Consider the following 25,410-nt stretch of genomic DNA (forward strand, 5'->3'; position numbering starts at 1 on the left):
GTCAACCTCTGATTTGAACACGTTTTCATTTGAACATTGACATTTATGCTTTATTTGACTAATACAACTAGTTTCATAAAGCAAAAAAATATATATACCAAAATAGATAATTGGTTAAACAAAAAGGTGTTTTTTAGGATTATGAATATGATTTTCAATAAGTTTTACACTCTTGTTAGAGTTTCAAAACTCTCCCTTAAATTTTGAATTTTTACAAAAGTGTCCCTCAATCATATCTTCTCCGATTAACGTCCGATTTGGTAATGATTAATTTTGAATTTTATAGTTTTGATTAAGCACGTGTTTAAACACGTTATTACTAAATAATATCCATGTTTTGAGAATCTTCTACAAGTCTAGTTGAACTTTATAATTCAATCCTTAAAGTTTTAAAATTTGTAAATTAATGGTCTTTTTTCAAATTTGATTGACATGGTTCTATCATGATTGTTATAATGTTAATGTAGTAAAGTGAATATCTTGTTAATTGTTTTTCATGATATTGGTTGGTAATATATTTTTGATTAATTTGAAGTCATTTTAGTAATTAACAATTTAATATGACACATTCTATTCGACTGTACCTCTAAGTAGAGTAACAGGCATTACACCTTCTATAACAGACTCACTTTGAGTTCCATACTGACTAGATCCAACTTCATAAGCACATGTAGGTTCGAAATAAAGTAGGTTAGAGCTCGGGTCTAGCGTAGTTGTATTCAACAACTATTGGTGTAATTGACTCTTTTTTAAACAACGAGATATAAGTGGAAATTTTACAAAAATAGGTGGAGATTCATAAAGGAACTAAAAAGCTACAGTGTTTTGTTAACAATTTAACTGTGAGATCAAAATTTTAAATTTCAAAAACGTTAGTGATTAGGTTGAAAATTGAAGTTAGGTGATCAAATAGAAATGATTATAAAGTTGGGTGACCCGTTCAGGTAATTCATCCTTAAATCCTTAGAGCATAATGTACATTTTATCGGACGTCTAATATAAGCCACGTGTAGTATTCCGTAACATCGATGGCCATTTGATGTTCGCCATATTTAAGGTTCACTGAACCTCATTTCTTTTTGTTCCTTTTTCGAAGGCATAACACGTTTCGTTTATTTATTTATTTATTTATTTTTCTCAGCAAGAAAATTCTCCCCTCTTTCTTCTACCAGCCTTGTTTTTTTTACTTCGATTCAGCGGAACCCTAACTCAATCAACTAGACAATTCAAGATTCCAGTAAGTTGCAGTTATTAGTTAACTCTTCTATTAATTTACACCATCGTTACTTTAGGTTTTTATTAAAATAAAACTTTCTCTCGTTCCTTTTACTTGATCTTCTTCCCCCCGTTTTTTTAGTTTGGCTCCTTCTTATCGCTGCTGTTATTGTTATTATGGCGTGCTTAAAGTGCTATTGTTTTGAATTGGAGTTTTTTTGGTGCAGTAGATGACCGTACGATTAGGGAGGAGTTGAGATCAAGCGAACAGGGATTTCGCCACCGGATGGAGGGAGGTAGCGTCTCTAGACTTACTTACTCTGGTAACTGTTCGCATTCCTACTTTGTTTTTTATAAACAAATTCTGTTTAGGGTTTTCGTTTTTCCTTTTTAATTAGAGAACCTGGAAAAAGTTATCTATCTTCTTGAAGTTGTGAGCTATATTGTTGTTTAAGGTTTGGAACTTAACTTTTGTTATTCTGAGCGTAAATATTGGGACTGAGTTCTTTTATTAAGTTTTCAAGTTTGCCTCAGTCAATTCTTTTTCCAGCTTCTGTTATTTAGTAATAATTTTCTAAAATTTAATATGATTGAGCTGGAGGTTTTGTTTTAGTCAATTCGTAGTTGACTAATTAATGGTTTCAGCAAGATCTTTGTTTGGAATTAGTTTGTTAGATACATGCATTAATATCTACGTGCAACCAACTGATAGTTCAGGAACAAAAATACATGTTTATTTTTATTCATAAGGATTATTAATGTATACACTGTAGTGGGTTTGAAAATTCCACAAGTGTCTTTTCACTTGTCATGTTTTGGTTTAACTTTTTTATGTTAACCCGACAATGTACTGTTGATTTCCTTGTGTTGGAGACATGAAAATTATGTTCAGGAAGTGTAAATTAGTTAAATGAACTCATAACCACCCTTTCTGCATTTTGGATATCAAGTGAGTTGCATATTTACTCCAAGAGATGAGGTTGGGCTATGCCATGTGAACAGTTTAACTTCTTTTCTCTTCCCTACTCTTCTTTGAACTGTTCATTAGTATTCAACTATACTGGAACTAGTTGGATGGGTAATGTGGATTGTTCTGTTTGTATAAAGGTTGTAAAGTTTAAGCTTTCCGATGCAATTCAAGCTATGACAGGATGCTCTTTAAACTCAAGAATCCTGATCACTTCGTCTGATTCAACAATTTGTTTTCGTATGAACTTTTTCTGTTGTAGGGATACACTCATGGATTATGATGACAATGATTCCCAAAGCCAGAATCTTCATTTAGCTGGTGAAGGAAACAATAAATTCCCTCCTGTTTTGCGGCCATATGATCTCCCAAGATTTGATTTTGATGATAATCTTCGTGGAAATTCAAGATTTGATAGTTTAGTTGGAACTGAAGTTTTTCTCTGTATTGAAAATAGTGAAGATAATCAGTGGATTGAAGATTTTTCGCGTGGGAGTACTGGGATTGCATTTAGTTCAAGTGCAGCAGAACCGTGTTTGATTTCTAGGCACAACAATGTCTGGTCTGAGGTAGCGTCCTCAGAATCGGTTGAAATGCTGTTAAAATCTTTAGGGCAGGACGAAAATACACTTGCTCAAAGTATTAGTAAGGATTCAGATGCCTGCGATGAACTGGGTTGCATAATAAAGCAGATGGAACCTAGTTTGAAACACAAAGATAGTGGCCTTTCTAAATTAGATGACATAAAACCTGCTCTGCAGACAGGTGAGATTCCCGAAAAATGTATGGGAGACTATCAATTGGTTGAAGATGCTTCTAAAACCCATGAGAGAGAGCCATCTGTTCATGGGGGATTAGAAGGTCCAAATAGCAGAAAAACTGACATACCTTTGACTGAGATAGATGAGTCTAAAGATGGTAAACAAATTGTTCTTGGTGAAACTCGAGCGGAAGCTTTGGTTGATCAGTCTTTGGATAACAAGGGACATGAAGATAAATTTGCTTCCGTGTCAGAAGTTGATACTGTAATCCCTTCTGTGCAAAGCACATGTTTGAGTGGTGTTTTGATAGATGATCAAGATGCACATTTAAAAAATGATATCACTGATAAAAATGTGGACGGTTTAGAGGGTGAAAATGTTGATTTAAGTCCAGAACGTCACATTGGTGGCAGGAATTTGATTGATGATACAGTTGCAAGTGTTACCTTGCATGTAAAGAAATATTCAGTTTTAGACATGCAATCTAGGGAAGAAGAACATGCTGTCGGAAGCAGCACAGTTAATGTGGATGAGCCTTCTGATAGGATATTGGAAGGGAGTTCTTACCTCCATGTGGAAGAATGCAGTGAGGGCGTAGGTGTAGAAATTCCTATGCAGATCAGCAAGTCTGAAGACATTGTCTTGTCAGAAGGAAAACTACATGACACGCCATCAATGCCAGTTGTTATTGATAATACCCTCAAGGAGCATGAAAATGAGGTTATTGATACTGATACTATGATTTCTAAGGGTCTAGAGTCGAAGGTGAATTCAACGTTGCAGGTAGCATCTGTTGCTATTGAGAAGGAGGACTTGTTAGAAAGTGATTGCCATCCAGATAAAGAAATCTTGAGCAGCAAGTGTGAGAAATCTTTGTTGTTTGTGGAAGATGGTGAAGGTTCTAAGGATGAAGATAAAGGTTCTCATGTGACTTTGGTAACGGAACCCATGAGAGTATATGAAAAATACAGTGTCACCGAACGTAATGATGATCATAAATGTGATGATAGTGTTTCAGCTGCTGCTAGGCAGAAAACCAGTTTGCCTTCTGATTGTAGTAGTGCAGATTGTTGTGATGACGGATCCTCAGTTGTACCGAAGGGAGTTGATTCCTCATCGTTTGGTGCTGGTGGCAAGGTAAATGAGTTAACTTCAAACCTACAACCTGATGTTGCTGTCAGCAGTATGTCGGGTATGTATTTTCTAAAGCATTATGTCTAACAATTGAGCTTCTGTTTCCTTCTTTATGCTTTTGTTTACCCATTCTGTATCATGTGCTAACGTAGTGTTCCTTGGTACAGTGGGTTGTGTTCTTTTGCCTTCCGGCAAGGATGTACCGGTCATTACTGTTTTGGATCAGAAAGAGGTTCAGGTGCCATCTTTAGAAGCAAGTTTCTCAGTCATAAAGACCTCTGGAACGACAACCGAAAAGGATACTTCTTGTGAGGCTGGTGAACAGTTCTCATGCAAGGAAGTTGATCAGTCATTGTTAATGGAGGATACCCCTACCGTTGAGGGTGAAAGTGGAGACCAGACTCTTTGCAGAGTCACACTGGAGGTTGGAAAGGATGTGTACTCACCATCTATGGTCTTTGATTCAGCGGCGAGGAAGACTGATGGTGACAAAGCTCAAGCCATCTCTAAAAAGGTTTCTACAGATGCTGCAGGTGACCTATTATTTATTTATTTTTGATAGAAATTACAGGCCTCATTAAAACCCCCTTCTTGATTAAAGGAATTCTTGGGAAAGTTCCTTAATCATTGGAGGGAGGAAAGGAGTGCCTTAGGATTTTATTGATCAGGGACTCATTACAACCTATTATTTATAAAATATCTTGGTTTACTGTTTAACTAGCTATCATCTGAACTTGAACTTGAATATGATAAAATTCTTATTAGCTATTTCTTATAGGGTGTTTATGCTAATTCTATTTGGTAGTCTTCCATATCCAGTGCATTTGTTTAATTGTCTGTTTCACTGTTTTCCTTGTTATTATGGTGCTGTTTCCTTGGCTCATTCTTTCTGATCTATTTTGTTCTCATGATGATAACTGGTGTTGGTGCTTCACTTTGTGAAGCATGTTACCTAGCAATTATGATTCTAGAAACTCCATAAAGTTAATGTTAGCGAACAAAATTTTTTCTTCAGGTTATGTATCAACTCAGCTGAACAAGACGTCGATGAATTCAGTGCTTTCAACTTCAATGGAAGCCTCCCATAATGCTGACCAAAATCACCCTAAAGATAATGATTCCAAATTGGTTTCTGAAGAGATTAGTGGTCATGTTGTTGTGCATTATGTTGATGGTGAGTTTCTTTATCAGTTTTTTTTTGAAGTAATTACAATTTTATTATTTTGTCTGTCGGTGAATTCCTCCTTTACTTTTGTCTCCCGTTTTTCCCCTTTAGGTTGTGCTTTTTTTTTCCTGGTTGGGAAGAAGCTTGTTTTCTTCTTTTTTTTGCCATCCCTCCTGCCTTTCCCTTGGGTTCTTGAGATGGATCTTTCTTTCTTCTTATTTTCTGTATTGTGAAGTTTTGTCATGTTCAAGGGTGACTTATATTTTTATTGTTTTTGCATTCTTAGCTTCTTTAATGACTGTTTTTTTTCATTTGAGATCATTTCATCAGTTTTTTCCTGTTTTCCGCCCACAATTCTCATGTTATTGTTCTCATGGATTATTTTGATGCTGCAGTTGATCCTGCAAAGACTTCTAATACTTCCTTTGATTCACCTTCATCTGAATCTCAAACTAAGTTTCACATGATGGAAAGTGGAAGTGGTAGTGCTGATGTTGACAATCCTTCCTGTGGCTCTCCAGTTGTCATTAGAACTTCTGAGCAGTCACAAAGTAAAAATGAAAATGCAGTTGTGAGAGGATCCAAAGATCAGAGTGCTGTAGTGTCTGGCATCACTAAAAGGGAAGCAAACAAAGAGCAGTCAATTTCTCAGGATACAAAAGGAAATGAGGCAACTCCAGGAGACAAAAGTTTCACCTTTGAGGTACGTCCTTCGTTAGCTGTGTCTGAACAAGAAGCTGGGAAGAATTGGAAGCCTTTCTCAACCATGCAACGTGAAAAAATATCCCCGGTATTTTTTTTAAGTGGTGCATATGGTTATGTTAATGTCTTTTTGTCATATAATAAGGTCCTGTTGCTCGTCTTCTGGCTGAAGACTTTTAAGAATCTATTTTTTTGTTTCATTCTGGTCATGCCCTACCTTGCTTTCTCACTCTGTCTTGGTACAAGAAGGCCATGAAAGGAACTCCGTCAACCTTTGGATTAAGCATAGCAGGGCCCAAAGCTGCTCAAGAGACAAGTCATACAAATCCTCAGGTAACTAAAAGGGGGAATGCACGTGGTGGCTCCAAAGGGACTTCTGAGCGTAAACCAAGACGATCAGGTGGTAAGAGTGCTGGAAAGGAAGCTGATAGGAAGGGAAATGCTAAAAAAGAAACAACTCCTGCAAAACAATCAAGTGATAGAACAAGCAATGTGTCACCCAGTTCAGCTGGAACTGGTCAGCTTGTGCAATCCAGTGAGATGCAGCTACATGGACACACAGAAGGTGGTAATATAAAACAATTTGGTGTTCTTTCTACTTCAGTATTTAGTCTGCCAGACTTGAACAATCACCTTCTTCGTATGCAGTTTTTCGTCAGCCTTTTTTGGATTTGCAGCAAGTTCAGTTACGGGCTCAGATTTTTGTGTATGGAGCTTTGATGTAAGACTTATAACTTCCATTTTGTCTTTAGCATGTAATGAGATTTTTGTTCATGTGCTTTGATATCATTGTCAAACATAATCGTCTTTGGTATTACATTTTCATTTTGTACTTCTGATCATTTGAGTACATCTATCTAATTGTTTTGAACAATGTCGCTGCAGACAAGGAACAGTACCTGATGAGGCGTATATGATAGCGGCATTTGGAGGTCTTGGTTGGGTTTCTTATCTCTATAGATGTTATCTCTGGGACTTTTTATACATATATATTCACTATTTTAGTTGTCTGCAGATGGTGGAAGAACCATTTGGGAGAATGCATGGCTAGCAGGTATAGAGAGGGTACATGGTAAAAAATCGCTTCTTAGCCCAGAAACACCGGTGCCGTCTCATATAGGTATGATTCCTGTTCTTAAGTTGTTGAAATAGTTTCTTATTCTGTTGTCTATTAATTTTGTACCTTGGTTGAGATGCTCAGGTGCTAAAACTTCTGATCAACCAATCAAACAAAATCCACTTCAGAGTAAAGTTACTTCCTCACCTGCTAGCTGGTCTACCAGCAAGGTTAGTCCAGCAACGTCAATCGTAAAGCCAATGATGCCTCTTTCATCACCACTATGGAGTATTCGTACACCTTCCATTGATGCCCTTCAACCAACTGGCCTTCCAAGAGGTGCAGTTATGGATTATCAACTAGCAATTTCTCCATTACATGCTCCTCCTACAAGGGATTTTATTGGACACAATCCTTCTTGGATGACCCAATCCCCTTTTTGTGGCCCCTGGACTCCACAGACTTCTGCGTTTGATGGCAGTGCTTGTTATCCTGTTCGCCCCATCACGGAAGCAGTTAATTTGAATCCTGTAAAAGCATCTGTGCCTCAATATTCTAGTGGAAAACAGGTTTCTGCAGTTCCTGTGGTCCAGGGTGGAAGTTCTAATGTTTTTGCAGGGACTCCCCTGCTTGACACAAAAAAGACAGCGTTAACACCTGGTCAGCATTCTGCTGATCTTAAGTCTAGAAAACGGAAAAAGTCTACAGTTTCCGAGGAGCCTGTTCAGATTATACCTCATTTTCAATCAGAGTCCTCGTTGGCTACTGTTGTGGTTAGTCATGCCTCTACACGTGCTGCCAATATATCAAAGTCCACTGATAAATTGGTGGCATCTTTCTCTAATCATCTCAAAAAGGGAGACCAAGAATCAGATCAGAGGGCTGGTCTGTCTGAAGAGACTTTTAGTAAACATGAGAATGCTCAGAAGCATGCAGAGGATGTTGCTGCTCTTGCTGCTGCTGCTGTTAGTCACAGTCAAGAAATATGGAATCAGTTGTACAAGCACAAAAATTCAGGGTTGGCACCGGATATTGAAACGAAATTGACTTCCGCAGCTGTTGCAATAGCAGCAGCTGCTGCTGTTGCAAAGGCTGCAGCTGCAGCTGCCAATGTTGCCTCAAATGCTGCCTTGCAAGCAAAACTGATAGCTGATGAAGCATTGGTTTCAAGTGGCTACAGAAATTCCATTCCCAATAATTCAATCTCTGATAGCATGAAGAAATTGAGCAAGGCTACTCCTGCATCCATATTAAGGGGTGAGGATGCTACTACTAGTTCAAATTCTGTCATTGTTGTTGCTAGAGAAGCTGCTAGGAGGAGGTTAGAAGCAGCTTCAGCTGCCTCAAAGCAAGCTGAAAACATGGATGCCATTGTGAAAGCTGCTGAGTTGGCAGCTGAAGCTGTGTCACAAGCTGGAAAGATTGTTGCTATGGGTGAAACTTTCTCATTGACTGAATTGGTAGAAGCAGGTTCAGAGGCATACTGGAAAGTACCCCAAGCATCTCCTGAGCCGGTAGGTAGTAGTGTGAAAGCTCCTGGTTCATCGGTTGGGCATCTAAAAGTAGTTCCCGTGGACAAGAGGGAAAAGAAGAGTGATTACTATGGAAAGTCACCCACCCTTAGAGAGATGGCCAGGGAGTCTATGGAAGATCATTCTAGGTTGACAGATTTGGCTCCTGTTGCAACTGGTGAAATGGATAAAAAAGGGCAAAAGGGCCGCAAAGCTTCAGATGTCGCCAAAACTAAAGGAGTTGCTTCTGGATCTCAGATTGGGTTTGGATCACCTTTGATGACCACTGCCCATGAAAAAGCAGGGGAAGGGGAAACTTCAAAAGATGATAATAATATAAGGGAAGGCTCGCATGTTGAGGTTTGTGGCTTCTATTAAAACGTGACTCGGGATTTGTGATTTTTAGTTGAAATACACATGTATTTGATGGGAATTTGTCGAGATAGTAATGAGTTTGACATTTATCCAGGTATTGAGAGATGGAAGTGGGTCAAGAGCAGCATGGTTCCTGGCAGATATACTGAAGTTGAAAGAAGGCAAAGCTTATGTGTGTTACAATGAACTTCAACAAGAGGGTGAGCAATCACATCCACCATAATTTATGTTTTGTTCGAATCAGCCGAGTGTTCATAACTATTAAAGCAGATCTATTCGGTGTCCTTAAATATTTATGCAATTGCTTCTTGATGTGTATGGACTTTTTCTTTTTCTTAAATACTGCATGATCATCTCTAGGCGGCTGAATCTTAGTATGATGCGTGCTTCTGTTATGGGGAGATTTAAAATATGATTAAATGCAGCAGAGTGAGGGTATATTTCCTTTGTACTTTCCTACATAACTTGCGTGTTGAAACTTTTAGTTTCTTATGACAAAGCAATTTCTTTAGAAGTTTTGTGACATGCGCATGATATATAATAGTTTCTTAATAAACCTATCTTGACTGCTTGTCTTACAGATGGTGATAGGCTAAAGGAATGGGTGGAACTTGAAGATGAAGGTGATCAGGCACCCAGGATACGCAGTGCCCGTCCAATTACATCCATGTCACTTGAAGGAACAAGGAAGAGAAGCAGGGCAGCCTTGGGGGATTATAATTGGTCTGTTGGAGAAAGGATTGATGCATGGATGCAAAACAGGTATGCATGCATTTTTTTGTGTGTATACGAGGAAGTAGACTGTAGGATAATTTGTCTATTTTTCCTAGCCGAACTAGCAATGTGACCACGTGATTGATTTTTCATATTGCCCAAAGCAAGTAGTGCTTGATGAATCTGTATGCAGAATTTAAATTGTCACTAACTGCACTAAAAAGTTTGTTGAAAAGGATGTGAAAAATTGTTTCCTGAATAGTGTTAGATAAATCATGCAAGTCTACATTATTTTCATTTGCATGTATGTAAACTGTGTAAAATCTCCTGGAAACCCATTAAATAGATTGTGCTTGAATATGGACAAAAGTGATTATGAATATCAACACAAATCTGACCTGAAATCCATAAAAATATTTTGCTAAATATCAAGTTAATGACAGTACAATGATTAGGATATCCATAATGATCTTTTGGGCAACCCTATGATTTGTCATTTTCTAATCTGTCCATGCTTTGAGAAACTGATTTATGCAAGACTGTTTTTATGCCTTGTTTTTTGGGATGGCTGTGGACAACCTTGGTGGTTCATATGCTATGTATTTCTCATCGATCCTGTATTTCCTTGCTGAGGGAGGAGAGTTCCAACTGTATCAAGTTTTCAATTTTACTTGCGAAGGAATGAACTGATGTTTGAAATTAGTAAAAAATAATAAAGTTATGTTTGTCTATTTGTCTTTCAGCTGGTGGGAGGGAGTTATCACTGAGAAGAGCAAGAAAGATGAAACTTCTTTTACCATTCATTTTCCTGGTATGTATGACCAAATACAGCTTTTATTAAGGAGATGAAATCTGCCCGGTAGTAAAGTCTATACAGTCTATACAGCCAGTACACTGTTCATTTTATTATTTTTATTGCAGCACAAGGAGAAACATCTGTTGTCAAAGCATGGCTTCTTCGTCCTTCTTTGATGTGGAAGAAAGGTAGTTGGGTTGAATGGTCCAGTTTTGATAATAATGAGTCTTCCCATGAGGTGATATGTTAGCTTATACTTGTGGTTGATGTTTCTCTCATATACTTAAGTTGCTTCTCGGTGCTAATTCATTGATCTATTCTTCAGGGTGATACCCCGCAGGAAAAACGACAAAGGTTAAGCAGTCCTGCGGTTGAGGCCAAAGGGAAAGATAAGCTTTCAAAAAAAGATGACATTAAGGAATCTGGGCAACCCGATGACACAAGATTGCTGGATTTATCTGCAAGTGAAGGAACATTCAATATTGGTAAAAGCACCAGAGATGAGAGTAAGCCTAATTCACTCAGAATGATACGTACTGGTTTAAAGAAGAAAGGTTCAGGAGTGGTTTTTGGTGTTCCTAAGCCTGGAAAGAAGCAAAAGTTTATGGAAGTGAGCAAACATTATGTTGCCGATCAGAGTAGCAAGACTCATGAAACTAGTGATTCAGCGAAGTTTACAAAATATTTAATGCCTCGAGGATCTGAACCCGTGGAACTAAAAGTAAAATTGAACCAAAGGAAAAACGAATGGCTGTATCCAAGCCCAAGATTCTGAAGCCTGGAAAACTGCCTAGTGTTTCTAGTAGAAGTGTTCCTCAGAAGGACGACTTATCAAACACTATGGTTTCTGAACCTGATAGTGCTGTGGCCTCGGATGTGTCAAAATTGGAGGGTTCTATAAGCCATGCTGAGAATATATCAGGAAAGCCAAACATGATAGAGTTTAGATCATTTTCATCTTCCGATGGGGCAGCAGAGGGCCCAGTCTTATTTTCTTCGATGGCCCTCTCATTAGATGCACCCCCCAAGAAAGCTTCTGCATCAAATGCTAAATCTGAAAGGATTAATAAAGAGAAACTTGCACCTTTTTCTGGGAAGTTGGGAAAAATCGAGGAAAAAGTCTTCAATCACGATTCAACAAAAACAAGCTCTGATGTTGTTGAGACTCGTAGATCTAATCGCAGGATCCAGCCTACCTCGAGAGTAAGTTCAAAGATATTATCATTTATCTCCTAAGTTTTGATCACCATACTGCAGTATCAAAATTTTTAGATCTTGAAATCAAATCCATATGCTGATTATACTACTATTTTTGTGGAAATGTAATCGACTTTCCTTGCTTGTTCATCACGTGCTCATGTGAACTTTTGTGCGTTGCAAACTTCTTTGCTTGCAAGCCGGTCACATTTTGTGTGTAAGACTCCTTGTTTCAGACTCAGCAGGGAACAAGTCGGCAAGTAGGGTATTGCCTGGAATATAGAAACATTTCACTTGTAGGGTAATAGGGAAATGAAATTGACAGGTGGCAAAGCTGTTGAATTCCTATTCTACTTACCAATATTGGGGCGTAGAGACATCACAAGAAGTGTCTTTTCCATATTTCTATTTTCCATCTTAATCAAGGAAACCCACATTGAGTTATGACATTTGACATATTTAGTTAGACAGCTATATGTCAGATATATAAATTCGTTTTTGGGTTTTACACTGCTGCTAGGGTGTCATGGTGGTGGCTTCAAACCATGTACAACATTTCGTTGAATGACAGTAGGAATTCGAAGAGTGCTGTTTTTGCTTCTTTGAGGAGTTTACTTGCGTATTGCATTAAACTAGGATATGCCACTCTTCCCTCTTCATATTAACTTTCATGCATTTATTTTTATGTTTTGTACTTATCCGGTTACGTATCTTTCTTATTGCCCACAGCTTTTGGAAGGGATACAAAGCTCATTGACGATCTCGAAAATCCCTTCTGTTTCACATGACAAAAGTCACAAAAGCCAAAGCAGAAGTACCAGAGGTGAATGGTAAGTTTCTGAAACAACATTGCTGTCCTTTTAGCTTCCTTTGTTTCCAAATATGCAATTTGATATATGCAACGATAACTGCCTGGAAAATAACAGGAAATAACCAAGGTTGAAAGCAACTAAAGGAATCCATTCTTGAAGAAATTCTGTGTAGCTTGTGTAAATTATCAGATGATAGAGGAGAAAGCTAGGAATGAAAGTTGCTACTTTGGCTTTTTAATGTAGCTGTAGTTACCGTCTTTTTAGTTTTATTTTAGAATTATTATGATGTGATCTCTCTAGGCCATGCTCTTCTAGCGTCTGTATATGGAACGCCCCCCTCAAGTAGTTAGGCTTTTGACATTCACAGAGCAGCAATGCAAAGCTGATATCAGTCATGTATCTCTGTTGCATCTAACTGCTCATCTGCTTATTCAGCCTTATTTTCTCTGTGCGTGGACCTATCGATTGGGGCATCTTCTAGTTCTGTGTTGCTCTTAAAGGATTCAAAATAAAAAAGAAAAAGATACAGTACTTGAACCATTATTCTTTTGCTTTGTTTATCATGAGCTTTTTATGTGTGTTAAACATCTTTGTACTTTGCAAAATACTTGGAAAAACGTTGTAAGTGTAGACTTGGAATAAGATACTTTTGCAGAGTTTCGAACCTGGGGATTGGGTTCTGAATCTCTTGCACGAAATATGTGCTTAAATATAGGATGATCAGTCAATCAACTCGTGTCAAAAGAAAATCGAGTTAGTGGACTTGATCATTCTTATTTTACAATTTAAATTTTATTTGGAAAAGTTTAATCATGTTGAGTTAATGAAATTGACTCGAGTTAAATTAAATTATAAATATTTATAATATTATTGTATTAATTGATTTTAATATAAATAATTTAAATAATCAAGTTGAGCTTTTACGTATGCTATGGATATGTATTTTATCTTTTTTTTGTGTGATATGCATATATTACACAGAATTAAAGGATTTAATTAGAAGTTGAAAATAATTTATTAATTACTAAAAATTTTTAATTCCAGTTTTTTTCATAGTTTAAATTTTATTGAAATGAATTTATGAAATTATGAGTCAAGCTAAATTTTTTAATATCGAGTCAGATAAAATATCCAATTTTTTTAACTGAATTTTGTTCATTATACATTTGCAACATTCTTTGCGCTGTAACAATTCTATTTGGCACTAAATCGTAACTAAATATGATAAAGAGAGTGAGGTGCTGATGTTTCTACAGCCATATACAACGCTGAACATCGTTGATTTGGATGAAATCACCGGCCAACTACATTTATGTGCAAAGCATGAAAACGATTGAGCAAAGGTTCACCAGAATCATGATTGTAGAGCACCTGAAATAAATAGTTGTACTTAATTACCCGGGGGGAAACATCAAACGAAACAATCTCTAGAATCGTACTTTTATAAAATATAGTCCATAAACAGTTGAAATACATACGTAATTACCTAACAGACAGAACAGTCGAAAGTTCTTAAACATGACTCTCCCTGTACAATTTTTTTGCCCCTATATGGTACCAGTAAAACGGGAAGAAACAGGATGAAGTTCCCTTGACTTTGCTTTGGCTCAAAGCCAAATGCCATGTTCTGTCAAATTTTCTGCCAGACACAACAACCAAGTTCTAGTCCTAAAATTCATCAAGCGGCATCCTTCTTTCCCCTGATGGAAACACTTTTTCAACCTCCTAGGCCCCTAAAAGTGGCTCTTCTTCCCTGCTTCTCTCCCTCGCTCCTTGATTTCCTCTTACTTGTTGGCTCAGGATCTCCACTCCTTTTGCAGATACAAGAATACGGAAATTCATGAAATTCGCCACGTCCGGGTCTCATCTCGTCTGGCTCTCCCATGAATCCTCTTTGAACTGCCTTCACTTTTTTGGCAAAGGGGTCCCAATCCATTTGACCCCTTTCCCTCAACAAAGAACTCAGCCTCTTGGCATTTGGTCTTATAGTCCTTTTGTGCCCCATGTACCTCCTTCGAATTCAAACAAGAAGAGAAATAACACTATCCTAAATATGCAAAAACTCTGAACAAGATCGACTCTACAGTAATCAGTTCGATACAAAACCTTCAACTGAAGATGTTCATAAAAATTCATACTTCATATATTTTCAGATGTAATATTTTAAAATCTAAGCATTATATACTTTATATACCAAACCGCCAAAGTGGTGAAGCCTCACATTATGTTACAGGTAGGTAAATTAATACACGGTGATGTTAAGAGCATTATTCTGCTTGTAGTTGATATAGTTAGAGCCTGGTCCAAATTTCACATCTTTAAATTAATTCAACAGATAAATTTCTAGATAAACACAAAAGTTAGCACGTATATGCAAGACATGGGACTGTACCAGGAAAAAAAGAGAGCATGATACAAGAAATAATAGATTTCTCACCTTCGACTTGCAAGAATCCTTGCCATATTTCCATTATTATTAGTGACGAAAACATTACTTTCATCACAAACAATGTAGTCAATGGCAGCAAGGCGAGAGGAGTAAGGAAGAAAAGGTTGCAGCTCTTCATTAGCAAGCCTCTCTTTTGTATAGAAGTTTGGAAAGAGATCTCTTAGTGGTTGCAGAGTCTCTTCTCCACCATATATTTCTCCAGAGGCAACATAGATGTATGTGTCATTTGCAAAACCAAGTGCCCGCAGCATCAATCCTACTTCATGAGGAGTAAGTGGACATTTACCTCGACTTCTCTCTCCATCAGCATCTAAATCCTGCACGAATATAAAGATGAGTACAATTTTACTACATAAAAGCAGCATGCAATGGGAAAAATGGGTACTCTTTCTGAAAACGAGTATTATGGTGTATATTAAAGAGAGAACTGCTCAGAAATCATAAAAGATGGCATCTAACTGGTAATGTTTCCCATCGTTTTCGTATCTCTCCAAGCTCGTATCTCTCCTTGTCCCCTCCACCGAAGTAACAACCAGAAAATGCTAGCATATCAGGTTCAAATCTGTAATGAAAAAAAGGTTGAATAATATATAAGAAAAACAGATCTTAGAGTTTAGAATCTTTCATACGGATGTTTCTGTTTGCATATGCGAATGAGCCAATGTGCTGTTGTTGAATACACATGCACTCAGATGTCATAGTTGTTGGATATAAAGAACATAACAGAAAAATGCATATATAAACTCACTGAAGTTAAGATGCATTTCCAAAATTTTGAGGATTGGGCACTTAAGGGAAAGGCATTCTATAATGTAATTAACTTATCTGGTTTAAATAATTTGAAACCGACCACCATCTGAATGTAAAGGGACTTAAAATAAGTCTAATCATGCCAATTCCAAAATATGCAATGTTATATTGCGGATATGGCTACAAGAATTACTGAAAAAACCCAATTTCAGGATGAGTATCTCAATATATTACCGTTTTAAAGTTCCTTCTTATATGCACATAACTTCGGAAAGTCAAATTCTAGCTATCTAGAATAAGGAACAAACCTCAGATGGACAGCTATAAAACGTTTTGCCATCTCACGCATTCTCATGACAAGTTTCTGTCCAAGTTCTTGAATAGGTTTTGTAAATCTTAAAGCATGAAAATTAGCCCGGCAACGTAACTTTTGTAGCTCTTCATCGATGTCGTTGGCCAGTCTGTAATCAAACTTTGTCAGTTGCAGGACCTACAAAAATTTTCAATGTTATCGGCTGCACTCCCATAAGAAAACCATAATCATAGAAAGTGTATAATTAAAAAATTTCTAGTAACATGGTGCTTCAATAGGAAAGATACAAAGAAGATAAAAGGATAGGATGTTGTTAAAAACTCTCGCCTTCGAACCACAAAACCAGGAGGGGGAGAGAGAGAGAGAAGTGAAAAGGAGGGAGGGACTTTGCAACTTATAGATTCTCTTCTAACTTCCAGAAGTGGAGAATAAAACATAGATTAAAAACTACTGTAGTTGTGGAATTCTTTTTTTCTTTAATTACTATTTCTTTCCATCACAGACAACTAAAAGGAATTGAAGTTTATAATTTCCATCATCTCTCTTCTTGTTTAATTTTCATCTTATTGTCCCCAAAACACTGGCACTCTTGAAAATTTGAAGCACTGAATGCAATTAGTTTCACGAAAGAATACACAATTTACACATAAAAATAATTCAGGGAATGAAGAAGCAACAGAAAGTTCAATTACGGAGATTATATCTACAACCAGCCTATATAGCATTAGAGATGGAGTATCTGAAAATAGTCTTACATGTCTTCTTTTAAGTAAAGGCAGAACTTGGTCAAGATAATATTCTGGAGGGGATTTCCTCGGGACACGCATACTATATGGACTTTTTTCCATTGATCGCATGAATTTATCAGGAACTCTTTTTACAACAGTAACATCTTTCAAGAGGTAAGAAATGAACCAGTTGACATCAAAAATGTTGGCAAAGTCACTGCATTTAGAAGAAGAAGAAAAGAAAAATTAAAAATAAAACAGAGGAATAGGATATTAGGCGTAAGTGCAGAACCTCTAAGTAAGTTGATTCAACTTACCTATTATCCTTCCAATAGGAATTATGATCTAACTCAGGTACCACTAAAGTTGCATTCAGAATTCGCGCGACAACTACAGCATCTGATATCTGTGTGGCATAAGCAAAATATGAATTCTAAACAAATTGTACTCTCCAAGGTCAGTGAGGATAATAAATTCAGTAGGCAGCCTAAATCTCCGAGGCACACTGTATCTTAAATTATTCAAATAAACTAAAGCAAAACTTATTGGTTTGAATAATACATAGTGAAGGACCAAAATACTCTTTACACACAAATAAGCTATAGATATGTCATTGAAGCAATTAGAAGATCTTCCATTAGGATATTTACCCAAAAATATAACACAATGTATAAATAGTTCCACTTACTCCTGTTCTTTGTTGATTCAGTCCTCCACTTGAGGCAATAAGCAAGTAACCATTTGATGATCGTTCACGTACAGCATCTAAATATTAAATATCAATGTAAATGATGAATCAATGAGCTTCAGAGACTGGTTTAGTAATATTTAAATGAAACAGTATCAAAAAGATTCTTTATAAGAGGTGGAAACAGAAGATAAAGGACACCTGGTATTAGACTCATTTTACTGGAAACCTATGCTAAAAAGAAAAGAAAAAAGTATCAGAAAATTGCTCAATATGAGTTAATTCTATCTGGTTCGACTACAGAAAGAAATAAGTTAGCAAAGTCAATAATTTAGTCTCATTCTTCAAAGTTAAAGACCAACATTATGAGCTAAGACATAATAAACATAAACGAAGTCAAAGCCCCAAATTTATGTAAGCAAAAGCAGCAGTCATATTACATTGCATTATTTTTTTTAACTACGTCATATTTTTTAGCCGTCTAGACTCGTAAATCATGCTCTTATCTCTATCAATAGTCAGTAATGTTGAAATTTGACGTGTCCTTAACACAACATATAGTCAATCGGTTAATTGATTAGCTCTTTCTTACCCTAAAACCAAACAATTTATTAACTGCCATCAATTACCAAGTTAGAGAGGTGCACATAATTTTGAACTTGGGAAATGAAAAATGAGAACTTTACTTAACAAGCAATTAACATAAACATTTAAGGTGACAATCTTTGCATCTGTTAACATTATGTTATCCATTGCATTTGGAAAAAAAATCACATAATTTCAGATAAAACCAACATACTTGAGCAGAGTAAACATTCCTTTCATGATTACAATGTGCTTCTTAAATCTTAATCCAACTTTTTGTAGTGAATACCAAAGTTTTCAAAAAATAAATATAACGTACGAGGAAATTTACGACTTCTTTTGCTGCATCCATAGAAGTGCTTTCCATTTTCAGATTTCCATATATCAATCGGTCCTTTATCACTTCCATCCTACAGAACTTGCATCACAATTAGCAGAACATTTTTATAAAGAACAGAAAGAAAGAAAGAAGGAAAGTAAAGTTACTCCTTTTCTTTTCGCAGTACCAATTTGAAATAGAGTCTTTGTTTCACAAGCCGCTGAGAATACCAGCCGAGATCAGAGGCCACGTGTCCGGTGAAGAGCGAAGCAATGCCTAAGCATAAAAGCATCAAGCCACAGACGAGGGGCCATGAAATTTGCTTACTCTGCCGCGCCGCGGAGGATCGCCACCTCCAACACGCATCCTTGTAGCCAAGAGCGGAGCCGTTGAGATGCTGTAACAATGCCAAGTTCGCCGGTTTCACGCTGAACATCCACGCCTTAGCCAAGCCCATAATTAACACTAGGACAGCAGTAACGACTTCGCCCTCAACTCCATCATTTATTTACACCGAAATGCCACCTCCAGCCCCTCCCAACAACCAGGATCATCAATGAGTTAACGAGGGTGGGAGGCTATGACTGTAAATAATGCGAATGAGGAGGCTGACGATCGAAGAATGAGATAGGGTTTTGCTTTAGTTCTTTCGAATCGAAAGCGGCAGACTTGTAGGTTACTGTGAATTAAGAGGAGGAAGAAAAGATAAGAAGAGTAAAGAAAGATGAGAAAACTGCAGCCTTTGTTTAAAAACATTTATAGTTCGAATTAATGGCTATATAAATGCAAATCTGAAGAAGAATCAAAGATCTAACATACTGTTTATTTATATTAATAATGTTAGATATTATGGATGAGGATTTAATTGAATATTAAAATGCAGGGGGGAAATGGAAACCTGAATTATATTAATAATTTAGCAATGGACAAGAAATTTATCTGGAAATTAATTTAAATGTAATTCATTTATACGATGTCTTAAGAGAATGGATTTGAAAGACGAGGAGACAAAATACAAAGGTTTAATATCAAAATAAGTGTCCGAATTATACTTAAATTCTCGTAGAGATGCCTAAACTATTTTTGACTCATTTAAGTGTCTAACGTTACTCATTTAGGTGATCGGATCGTCAACGACGTTAATATCTCTGTTGAGTAATACTTGGCACAATCTAGAGATTTAAAAAATTCTATTTAAAAATAAAAAATATATATATATATATATATATATTTAAAGAAAAACATACATTTTGAAATAGTCCAAAAACTTTAAAAACATTCATTTCAACCCCTAAAACCACATAGGTCGTCGCCCTTTGCCGTCGACGAAGCTCCAACCAATCTCATCCCCTCCAACGACCAAAACCCCCATGAAATCATAGTCAATTGATAGTAAATCAATGTTTTATACTATGTGAATCTTATGATGAAAATCGCGATCCCGAGCGATATCGATGACAACTACGACGATGTATGACTAGGAGTATGACAGGGACTACGTCGGGGAAGGTGGTTGTGGTCAGAAAGGGGGCGACAACAGGTTAAGGATAGGATTTGGAGATTTTAGGTATTTTGTGCAGGTTTTATAATTTAAGAGAAATTATATAAATAATAATATTTTTTTAAATAAATTTCAAAATTACTAAATTATGACACACGTCACTTAACGAGGGAAATTAACGCCGTTGACGGCCCATGCACCTAAATGGGTAACGTATGTAACATTAGGAACCTGGATGGGTCAAAATATAGTTTAGACACATATTCAGAATTTAAGTTAAATACAAATAAACACATATTTATATGTAAGGGAAAGTTCTTTTACTAAAAAGAAAATTATATATTAATTAAAATGATGTTATAATAGAAAATAATGAGTGATACGCAGATATCCAAATGATGATGAACTATAGTAGGGTGAATCAAACCATGGACATACAATAACTAGGTGAAAGAAACCAGTACAGTTGAACATCCATTTTCCAGAAAACTTGAACAAAAAGTCCAATAAATTTAGTTTAACTGAAAATGGAATCATCCTTCTGTGCATACAACTTGCAACAACACACTTAATTTTGCATTGATTTAGCATGTTTAACAACACAAATCCTTATTATCATAAGCACAACTCCACGATCACTAACAACGCAAGCAGCTAACATGAGCAATCGAAACTCCAACACTTAGTTTTGACGAGGAAATATTAAAAAAAAACCTTTGAAAACCCCATAAAACATTAGTCTAATCAATTAATAATTATTAATTAACTATGATTTGGTTGAATTTCGTACATTCCTCAAATAAGTAGTGGATATATTGCCAAATGGATAAGTTTAGGGATGGGTATGGTCGGGTTTTTGGTCCACCCGAGACCCGACCCAAGAACAAATGACCCTTCACTCGAGACCCGATCGACCCGACCCGAATTGATCTGACATATAACTTAGAAATCCGACTGACCCGACTCTAAATAATAATAAAATATTATTTTTATTCAATAAAAAACAGTGACTTAATTGAAATATATATATATATATGAGTATTATTGTAATTATTCATAAATATATAAGATAAAATTATATATTTTTCACCCTAAACCCAACTAAATTTAAAAAATCTAACCCGATCAGTCGGGTTCGATCCCGTGCCCAACCCTAGATAAGTTCTAATTCATCTTCAATATCAGTTTTATAATTCTCAAAATCCCATTCATTGTGACATCATCAATGACTGCTTGTACGGTGGGTTATCTTCCTGCTTAATCCATTTTATTTAAAGATAATTCGATTAATTAATCATTTATTAGAAAACGAATAAAAAAAGTTAAATAATGCTTCTATTGTTAACGAAGTCCCTTTGTAGAAATTGTTAGGTGGTAATTTTTTCTATTAAGTAATGTAATTAGTAAGTATTATTTATTCTAAATATTCTCAATCATCTAACAAGGAATGTTCAATTACTTTTACAATCGTTAGTGTTTAAATTTGTGCATTCTAAAAACAACAACGATTCTTTTAGTCATTGAGGTAAGTTGATTCGTACGGTTAAGTGGTAGTTTTTAGGTGTTCCACACTGACTTACAAAAGATCACGTTGTCTTTATAGATAAATCAATTTAGTCAAAATCGAATTAAAATAAAAGAAAATAATAAAATTATTTAATTAAAAATCAGTTTTATTTTTAAGTTTTTTTTTATTTGTTAAGGATTTGAATATTGAAACTTTATAAAATTTAAATTAATAATTTTAATTGTTTCGAATAATTTGAATAATATAAAATTTTAAAAAATAATTTTTATTTTAAAAAAATAATTTTTAAACCATACTTTTACTCAAGGATAGATCGAGAGAAAAGCGGGAGGGATGATCGACCTCTAAAAATTTTAAATTCTTATATATTTTAGATTTTTTTAATTTTTTTCTATTAAAATCTATTTTATTCCCTCAATATTATAAATTTGTCTCACCTAAAACAATTTTAAATTCACACATCTTAATATAAAATCCTGCCTTCGTTTTGTTTTTACCCCTACCATATAGTATTAAGGTATATCATATTCTTGAAGTAAGAAGCAGCTCTGAATTCTTAACCTAAACGATAAACAACGCTTAAATATACAAAAGGTGCATAATGTATGTCTTTGGTTCCTATTTAGTATTTAATGTTTATTTTGTTTTAGTTTGGTACCTAACGTTTCATTCCGTTACTCATTTAGGTGCCCAAGCCGTCAACGATATTAATTTCTCCGTTCAGTGACACGTTTCACAACCTGGTAATTTTAAAAAGTTTATTTAAAATAAAAAAATAAAATTATATATATATATATATATATATATATATATATAAAAGAAAACAAAAATTTTGAAATAAACTCAAAACTTTGAAAACCTTCATTTCAACTCCTAAACCCACGCCGGCCACCGCCTTTTGCTGTTGATGAAGCTCCATCCGACCTCCCCTCCCCTAGGTGACCAAACCCCCATAAAATCGTGAACGGCCGATGACGAATCAACGTTTTATACCCCGCGAACCCTAGGATGAAAATCACGATCCCACGCGATTCCGATGGCCGATCGACCGTCGATCGGTCACGATTTCATGAGGGGTTTTGGTCGTCGAGGGGAGGTCGAGTGGAGTTTCGTCGACGACAAAAGGCAACGACCGACGTGAGTTTAGGGGTTGAAATGAATGTTTTCAAAGTTTTTGGTTTATTTCAAATTTTTGTGTTTTCTTTTTTAAAAAGTAAATATAATTTTAATTTTTGAATTTCAAATAAAATTTTAAAATTACTAGGTTGTGACACGTGTCACTTAACAACTAAAATTAACGTTCTTCACGGCCTGACTCAATTTAAATTACATAATAAAACGTTAGTCACCAAACTAAAATGAAATAAATATTAGACACTAAATTGGAACCAAATGCATATGTTAGGCCATTTTGTATATTTAACTTAAAAACAAACTTAAAACATATAATATATATAAATATGCATTTTTTACAAAAGGTCAAAGGAGGAACAAACAATAAGAGATGTTTTTTTTTAGATTTCTATGATGGAATCAACCAAATAGTTCGTCTTCGAAAGAAACGGGCACGAAAGGAAAAGCGAGAATGGTTTGCTTGAACCATCCGAAATAGCTATTTCTTTTAAGGATAAAGTACATAAATGGTTCCCTAACTATGTGATACTATTTTATTGAGTCTCTCAACTATAAAAGTTATGAAATGGTCCCTTGATCATCCATTGACTATTTAAAGTTACAAAATGATCACTCGACTATTCGTATGATCCAAACTTGTCTTTTCTGTTAACAATTGATGACAGTTTGAACTGGACATTAACCTACTGACTGTGATATGATAAAATATGATCTCAAACTCTAAAACGACTATTGTATCTCAGTCAACATATTAACTTTTAGCTCATACTGCCATCAGTTTTTAACGAAATAAGACGAGTTTAGATATATGAATGTCGGATAATTATTTTTAACTTTTAATAGACAAAAACTCAACAAAGTAGCACTCTATAATTGGGGACCATTTCTATACTTTACCCTTCTTTTGAAGGAAATAAATATAAAGTATTTTATAATGAATTAACGCACCCATTTTAAAATATCTTCGTTTAATTTTTGAAAGCAAAACTAGAGAAGACTTTGTCAATAAATGTCCCTTTTCACCAAACAAATTTAATCAATCATTTAATTTAAAATCTGATTTAATTAATTTTTTTTATTACACTCTCGGTTCTAAGGTTTCGTCTTGACTAATTGGATAGACCCGTCGCGCATATGACTTAGTGGATGATCTCCCAACATAGATTTTCTGCATATACAAGGACTCGAACTTGAGACATTACTAAACGATATCAAATTGCTTACCACTTCAACCTACCTCTATTGATTCTTTTCTTTTGTTTTAAATCTGAAGCTACAATGTTTAAGGGTTCACAATTTGCCGTAGTCTCCATAGAGACCATCATAACCACTTGAGGAGGTGTCGAGTAGAGTAAAAGTTCTTATACTCGATAAAATCCTCAAATTTTCTTTTATTTACAAATTAATCCCATTAAAAGAAAAAATGATATGGTTGAAATCCAAATTATATTGCATAAACTATGATTGTTTAGAAAATAATATCTTTATTATTTGCATAAATAAAATATCAATAGTTAATAAAAAGGGTAAGGCACACAAATGGTCCTCTGACCATAGTATATTGCTTTATTAAGTCCTTCGAATATTAACAGTTATAACATGACCCTTCGACTATAGAGTGTTTTTTGTTGGGTCTCTCGAATATTAACAGTTATAAAACATCAAAAGTTATAACATTCTGAGCTGAACGTTAACATGCTGACTGTGATATGATAAAAATCTAATCACAAAATCTCAACAACTATCATATCTCAATTATCATGTTAACGTCCAGCTCAAAATACAAATAAAATTTTAATATAAAAGGATGAGTTTTGAACATAATGAATAGTTGAGTGACCACTTTGTAACTTTTGAAAGTCGAGGGACATAATAGAGTAATATTCTATAGTTGGAGGATCATTTTGTAACTTCTAATAGTCGAGGACTTATTAAAATAATACCCTTAGTCGGGGGACCATTTGTGTACTTTACCATAAAAAATACTCCAAGATTGATTTGATTACGTTGAAAAAGTGGGTATGGTGATGTAATTGAGCGATTATAACATAATTAGTGAAAGGAAATAGGTATGGTTGCCACAGTAGAGAAGCCTTGTATTGATGGTTATATTTTGTTCTTTAATTTAGACATGGAAAATTTTCAACTTATTAAAGATCCATTTCTGGTTTATGCTGTTAGAGGGCTTTGTAATACCATTTGAAAGCAAAATCAAATTTGGTAATGCTAAGCTTAACTCCATAATGTTGAAAAGTTCTTCCCAACACATTCTTAATATATCTTTAAACGATAAAACCCCAACCTAAAAAATTCAATTGCTTGCTCATAAGGAAATTATTATATAAAATAAATATATTTAAAAAAATAGTAATTTAATTCAGTCAAACAATCATCTTTCATTTTTGGGCGTTTGAATAAAATTTCCTTTGTGGAGATGAGGAAATTTCTATGTTGGTGCTTGGCATCTCCAACTCTTTGAATTTTAATTTTTCAGGCAAAGATTGCCTAACCATGTCAAAAAGCAACGGTTTAATTGATGGAACAAAACACGCAACCGAAGGTTTTGAGTCGCCAACAATTGTCTTGTAATAAAAGTTAGAACTTGGAACAATGGAAAACCTGATTGGAAAGTGACGTGAAATGAAACCAATGCTGAAATCAGCTCATTTGGTCAACACACAACTAAGATTTAAAAGCGTAACCAGGTTTAATCTCATTGAAATGAAAAATAAAATCGAGTTATTTAAATTACGATTGTGATCGTATTTTTTGTTGTGTTATGTTTATTTTGATCGTAGATATAACATATATTTTACAATGAATACAAATATCATGATCATATAATAATTATTATTATTTCGGATGATATCATTATCATTATATATTGACTGTTTAATTACAAGCTGAGGGAGTGGTTAACCCACCATTCTCTGCCTTCAAAGCCCCAGGCAGGGGGCACGGCAGAATCTATCTACCTTCACGTCCCTTTCTTGTTCAACGGTCTTGCCT

The 25,410-nt window shown here is 35.3% G+C and overlaps 2 protein-coding genes across 2 annotated transcripts; one reads left to right on the forward strand and one right to left on the reverse strand.

The window, feature by feature from the left end:
* The first annotated feature begins 1,112 nt into the window (after positions 1 to 1,112).
* LOC120173004 lies at positions 1,113 to 12,949 on the forward strand. The gene is given in 19 exon segments (XM_039180305.1): positions 1,113 to 1,237; positions 1,443 to 1,538; positions 2,445 to 4,135; positions 4,245 to 4,610; positions 5,093 to 5,251; positions 5,638 to 6,032; positions 6,194 to 6,509; positions 6,593 to 6,665; positions 6,830 to 6,882; positions 6,960 to 7,064; positions 7,146 to 8,872; positions 8,982 to 9,087; positions 9,469 to 9,649; positions 10,345 to 10,412; positions 10,523 to 10,635; positions 10,723 to 11,098; positions 11,101 to 11,600; positions 12,324 to 12,417; positions 12,521 to 12,949. Coding segments are annotated over 17 exon segments (6,330 nt in total). The 5' UTR covers positions 1,113 to 1,237; positions 1,443 to 1,538; positions 2,445 to 2,454; the 3' UTR covers positions 12,538 to 12,949.
* Positions 12,950 to 13,912: 963 nt separating this feature from the next.
* Positions 13,913 to 18,968, reverse strand: LOC120173076 (O-fucosyltransferase 29-like). Its single transcript, XM_039180364.1, has 9 exons — positions 18,426 to 18,968; positions 18,239 to 18,329; positions 17,335 to 17,411; positions 16,964 to 17,052; positions 16,674 to 16,863; positions 15,914 to 16,095; positions 15,315 to 15,417; positions 14,844 to 15,172; positions 13,913 to 14,418 (listed from the first exon to the last, which is right to left on the reverse strand). Exons 1-9 carry the CDS (start codon positions 18,693 to 18,695, stop codon positions 14,124 to 14,126), a joined length of 1,626 nt encoding a protein of 541 aa, XP_039036295.1. The 5' UTR covers positions 18,696 to 18,968; the 3' UTR covers positions 13,913 to 14,123.
* Between the last annotated feature and the right edge of the window lie 6,442 nt (positions 18,969 to 25,410).

Source organism: Hibiscus syriacus, unplaced genomic scaffold, assembly GCF_006381635.1.
Source record: "Hibiscus syriacus cultivar Baekdansim isolate YM2019G1 unplaced genomic scaffold, ASM638163v2 tig00111941_pilon, whole genome shotgun sequence".
NCBI lineage: Eukaryota > Viridiplantae > Streptophyta > Magnoliopsida > Malvales > Malvaceae > Hibiscus > Hibiscus syriacus.

Excerpts from the sequence above, each read along its gene's own strand:
- LOC120173076 (XM_039180364.1), bottom strand. The coding sequence starts at position 18,695 with ATGGGCTTGGCTAAGGCGTGGATGTTCAGCGTGAAACCGGCGAACTTG. Across the intron at positions 16,096-16,673 it reads CTTTACTTAAAAGAAGACAT|GTCCTGCAACTGACAAAGTT; the intron begins GTAAGACTATTT and ends AAATTTTTGTAG. Across the intron at positions 14,419-14,843 it reads AGGATTCTTGCAAGTCGAAG|GAGGTACATGGGGCACAAAA; the intron begins GTGAGAAATCTA and ends TTGAATTCGAAG.